Below are 5,870 nucleotides of genomic sequence, written 5' to 3' on the forward strand. Positions count from 1 at the left end.
TCTCAATAGACAGGTTCCATAAAACCATCCCATAACACAACTGAGTCTCCAAAAAAAAAAAAAAAAAAAAAAAAAACAGAAATTTCCACTTCATAGCATTGTATATTTTCCTCTTATATTTTAATAGTCATATAGTTCATTAATTATACAACTGACTTTATTCAATAATATTTTTAGCATATATTCTGGTCACAAATAGTTTTTAGTGAGCTCTACCATTAAAGATTTTTATTTCCTTGCTCTAGAAAGAGATTTAGACAAAGATTGTTTGTTTGTTTGTTTGTTTGTTTATTAAAATTAAAGACTTTTTTAAAAAGTTAATCCTATGCACTTTCATGGTATAGACAGTTATGTTTTTCTGCTTTGTTGTAATTGATAAATATAGCTATCACCTGGTGTCTTTTATCCCATTACTCTAAGGAAAAAACATTGAATTCTCATTTTTATTTTCCATAATCATGGTTTTCCCAGTATTTTCTTATAGAGTTACTATAATCTATCCAAAACCCATCATCTCCAGTCTTATGATGATAATCATGTTAGTTTAAGGAGATATTGCCCACAAGATGAATGGGAAGTTCATTCAGAGACAATAGCTCTATTTCTTTTATAAGTTCTAACTTGTTCATTGCTCTATACCCACAGAACTAAGACTGTTGCACAGCCATTAACAGTAACACAAAGATTTGTAAATGTCCCTTGTGATTCTGTAAATACTAATGTTTACATCATTTCAAATATTCTTAAATGTGTATGTAAATATGACTAGAACTCAAATCAAATATATGTTTATGGTACCAAAACCTGACTTAATAAAAATTGGAATTTACCTGGTTTTGGAGATTCATATTAATTCTTGAATGTGAATAACTTAGGCTATATTTCCATATCATTTATTAAAAAGATTGACTTAATACACAAGCATAGGGTGTCTTAGTCAGGGTTTCTATTCCTGCACAAACATCATGACCAAAAAGCAAGTTGGGGAGGAAAGGGTTTATTCGGCTTACACTTCCACATTGCTGTTCATCACCAAGGAAGTCAGAACTGGAACTCAAGCAGGTCAGGAAGCAGGAGCTGATGCAGAGGCCATGAAGGGATGTTCGTTACTGGCTTGCTTGCTTCTCCTGGCTTGCTCAGTCTGCTCACTTATAGAACCAAGACTACCAGCTCAGAGATGGTCCCACCCACAAGGGGCCTTTCCCCCTTGATCACTAATTGAGAAAATGCCTTACAGTTGGATCTCATGCTGGCATTTCCTCAACTGAAGCTCCTTTCCTGTGATAACTCCAGCTGTGTCAAGTTGACACAAAACTAGCCAGTACAATAGGGTAAATAACTATCAACATATCTTCTATAGGATAAGAGGACTAACACCATTATACAGATGGACTATACTCTAAGTGCATGATGCAAAAAATCACCTCTGATTCTATACTCCTCTGGAAAAACTATTTTATTTCTCTAAGATTCACATTTCTCATCTGCAAATAAGATAATTTATAATACCCAATTAAATAGATTTATTATTAAATTAAATGTAGAAGCTACAGGATTTTAGAAGCCAACTCCTTAGATACAAATGATCTCAATGCATATCTTCATGAGTATATGGGCAGTAAACTTCCTGTCTTTGCCCAGGCAATTTATTCACAAAATAAAACAAAGATGCTACTTTGTTAGTTATCGTTGTAAGAAATAAGTAAATTCATATATAATGAAGATAAAATTTAGTCTGACAAGTAGAAGGCACAAAATTGCTGTTTGCTACATAAATTACATAAAGGCAAAGAGCTTGATATCTTGCAGAAGTTCAACAGTAGCAATGATTATTCCTATCACTTCACTGACATCAAGTAGTCCTACAAATGATGCACACATGTATAAAAGTAAGAATAGTGCAAAGACACAGGTTTTAATACAAAAGCATTCAGTAAAATCTCATGTGGTAGATGCTAATTGTGACATGGGTAAAAAAAATCATCACAAATTTCTTGAATTCAATAGAGTCTATGAATATACTCTGACAATTGCTTTCCTCAGAGCATCCTTTACATCTCTGTTTCTCAGACTATAGATGAGAGGATTCAACATAGGAATCACCACTGTGTAGAATAAAGAGATCACCTTGTTCTGTTCAGTAGAGTAGCTTGACTTAGGCATCACATAAATGACAGTAATGGTCCCATAGAAGAGAGTGACTGCAGTGAGGTGGGAGGTGCAGGTGGAGAAGGCCTTGCGTCGGCCTTCAGTGGAGCGCATCTTCAGGATGGTGATAAGTATGTAGATGTAGGAGACAGCTATGACAAAAACTGTCACCACAATAATGGAGCCAGAAGAGATAGAGGGGATGATTCCAATAATAGAAACATCTGAGCAGGACACTTTCAGCAAAGGGGAGAAGTCACAGAAAAAGTGATTTATCTGAGTTGGTCCACAGAAGGAAAGACTTAACACACAACCAGTAAATGTCCAACCATTCATGAAGCCACCAACATAGGATATTCCCAACAATAGAAAACAGACTCTAGAGGACATGAGTGTTGAATAGAGGAGAGGTGAACAGATTGCTACATAGCGATCATAGGCCATGGCAGCCAGTAGGAAGCACTCAGATGACCCAAATGACACTGTCATACAGAGCTGAGCTGCACAAGTAGCCACAGGTAGAACCAGCCCATGTCGAAGAAGCTCCATAAGCATTATAACTGAGACTGAGGTTGAAAATACAATATCTACAAAAGCCAGGTGGCTGAGGAATAGATACATGGGTGTGTGCAGCTGGGAGGAAATTCTTATCAATGTGATGATACTGATATTGCCTACTAAAGTGATAATGTATACTCCTAGAAATATCACAAAAAAGACTATACACAGCTTAGGGTCCTCTGTTAGTCCCAAGATGATTAGCTCTGCTACCGTGGTATGATTTTCAGCCTCCATCTCTTATGTGAATTGTTCCTGTTGAGGGAAATGAAAATATTTGTATTTACAATGTTATCAGTTTGCACATTGCTGGATTTCTTTGATTGTCCTTATACTTGTTCATGATTATCTCCTCTGCCAAGCACATAAGTACACATTTCTTAGAATTTGTGGTTTTGTCCTTTTCTCTGTAAATAAAATAAGACTGATGATCCTCACTGTCTGCCACTTGTTATTTTTTTGTATGTACTATTTCTTAAAAGTTACTACTCAGTACTTCACTATTAATATCTCTCTACAATAGTTCAGATCCATAAATTCAAAAAATCTATTTATTCTTGTGATACTTATTATTTATGGATATTCCCACATACACCTCTCACACTGTGTTCCCATACCAAACTAATCCTTTTTTTCAACTTTTCATACTTCATATCTGAGTGATACCATTCATTTTCTTTCTTCAACTTGGGAGCCTTCCTAACCTTTTTTGTTGTACTGCATATAATAAAATATAATTACATACCATTTATTTCCACATTTTACAGCTTTGTTAACGCAAAAATATATCTATCACCCCAAAGGCATATAACTAGTATATTCTGGAGTCAAATATGAGTGATCATGGCTCAGGAACATAGAGTTAGGTTGCCCCAACTACCATGACCCTATGTGACAACAGTTTTATAAGGATTTTTATTGTTACATAAAAGAAAGTCATAACTTGTCACTTTACAAATATATTTGTGGAAACATCAGGTAGGTAGATTATAGCAATACTGGAATATCTCTTTTTAGGTCTCTGATGTTGTCTGATTACATCCTTAGCTTTAGGGTTGTTAGAGGTGAGTAGTCTAGGATTAAATCCCCAAGTGTTTCATATAATAGTAAAAAAAAAAAGTTATATTATGCACCAAAACTGGGACTAAATGACTATTAAGGGGTGTACGATAACCCAAGAATATTTAAGGAAAGTTTGGCTTTTTTTTTCAATTCACATCCTTATCCCTTTTTGTTAGCACTGTGGTCAAGACCCTGGTCATTCTTTTGTATTTTTTTAGCCACTATGCCCAAATTAGATATATTTTAATAGTGCTGCATTTAGTTAAAGTTGAAATACAAAAATATAAGAATTTGATTTACATTATTAATACTTACCCACATAACTTTTGAAACAGCATAATAAGTCCTGAGTGAGTAGAACATAACTGATCACCATTCTTTTCAGATACTAATCTTTATAACTAACTGTTAACTACCACACCTAGAAATCCCAGAAATATCTCAACCACCATGATACTAGAATGAAAAATACTCTAATTTATCATAGAAATCCAATTCTTACTTGGTTATTTCATAACAATAATTCAAAACAATTATCTTTTGAGCTTCAAGGATTATCTCCCTAATTCTGACTAATGAAAAGCTCTAAGCCAAATTTCTCTATATATCTCATTGAGTTCTGGAATTCATTCTTGATTAAAGTATTTAAGGTACTGTATATACCTGCATGATATCTAGTAATATGAAATACTCATAGAATCTATGTCATCTTCCTGGACCCAATATCCAGAATATTGTAGTCTTCATCCATCATTTCTCTAAATGTATCTACCTATAACATATAGTCCCTTGTAAAATGGTTTATTTTTAATATAAATGTATGTAGTGAATTAATCTGGCAGCTGTTTTTCTTTACTTTTAATAGTCCTTAATAACCACATTTAAAAAAAAAAAACAAGATTTATTTCAAGCTCAATAGCTGAGCGGTTAAATGATTTATATTAACCTCTAATGCTAATCTGGCTACCTCCCAGATATGATCCCAATTAATACTTGCATATTATTATTGATCTGGCTCTTTGGGCTTCTGATTTTTTCTCATTTTATCCTCTTGGACACTCTCCTCATGGCTCATCTCTTCATTCTCCTGGCAGATCTGAACCACTACCACCACACCTTCTTTCTCCTTCCTGTGGCTGGTGCAAGTTTCTACCCTAGTATGCTTTCTGCCCAACCATGGGATATCAGCATTTATTGAAAAGTCAGAGAATAAATGTGAAGAATTGTTTACACAGACTGTGACAGGATATTCTTGGTATAAGATAACCTTTACACAGAGTACAAAAACATTATGCCTACCTTACTCCTTCCAATTATGTAATTTTCAAGAGTCCTTCTAGAGGATGCTATGATCTCCACATACTTACTAAATATAATTTTATGTGTGTGTGTGTGTGTGTGTGTATATATATATATATATATATATATATATATATATATATATATATAATACAATTTTCTGCTGACTATGTTTATGCAGCTCTTGGGAATCTAAACACTTATTACAACCAGTAATATCAATATTCAATATCTTTCAAAAAATAAATAACAATTCCTTAAAGTTTCAATTGTTTTTCCTTTAGTAAAAAATAAGCATGTCGTTTCTCTGATGATGAGCCAGAGTTCTCCCAATAAGTTAACTGTGAAGAGCAATGAATCAACAGTTAAATATCTGTAGCCCATTCAAGAATATCTTGTACCATTTCTATAATAGATCTTGATTGTACTCAAGTTACACAAGTAACTTACACTGTGCCAGGACTTATTGCCTCTATGTTAGATCTATTGTTAAAACTTTATTTTCACTTGTATTAATTGTCAATATGTAATCATACAAACTGTTTTATGCATAAAATCGTTGAAATACCTGAATAAAGCTTTCATTCTCCATTGCTTTCTTTATTCTAATATTAAATATTTACATCTTCTTAGCCTGGGGTAATGATGCAGAAAGGAGAAAGGATGTTAGAGTGGTCAGAGTCCCTGACCCATGGTGACAAGCAAAGAATCATTCTAATCTATTCTGACAAGAAAAATCATCCTAACTCTATCAAGCTTGCTGGATCCTTTAAAATATTTTTCTTCAGACTCTGAAAATACTT

General features: G+C 33.7%; 1 protein-coding gene across 1 annotated transcript; it reads right to left on the reverse strand.

The window, feature by feature from the left end:
• Nucleotides 1–2,010: 2,010 nt before the first annotated feature.
• LOC110297567 (olfactory receptor 5P52) lies at nt 2,011–2,955 on the reverse strand. The gene has a single exon (XM_021166368.2). It carries the CDS (start codon nt 2,941–2,943, stop codon nt 2,011–2,013), a length of 933 nt encoding a protein of 310 aa, XP_021022027.1. The 5' UTR covers nt 2,944–2,955.
• Between the last annotated feature and the right edge of the window lie 2,915 nt (nt 2,956–5,870).

This window comes from Mus caroli, unplaced genomic scaffold (genome assembly GCF_978045245.1).
Source record: "Mus caroli unplaced genomic scaffold, Mus_caroli_1 scaffold_8, whole genome shotgun sequence".
Lineage (NCBI taxonomy): Eukaryota > Metazoa > Chordata > Mammalia > Rodentia > Muridae > Mus > Mus caroli.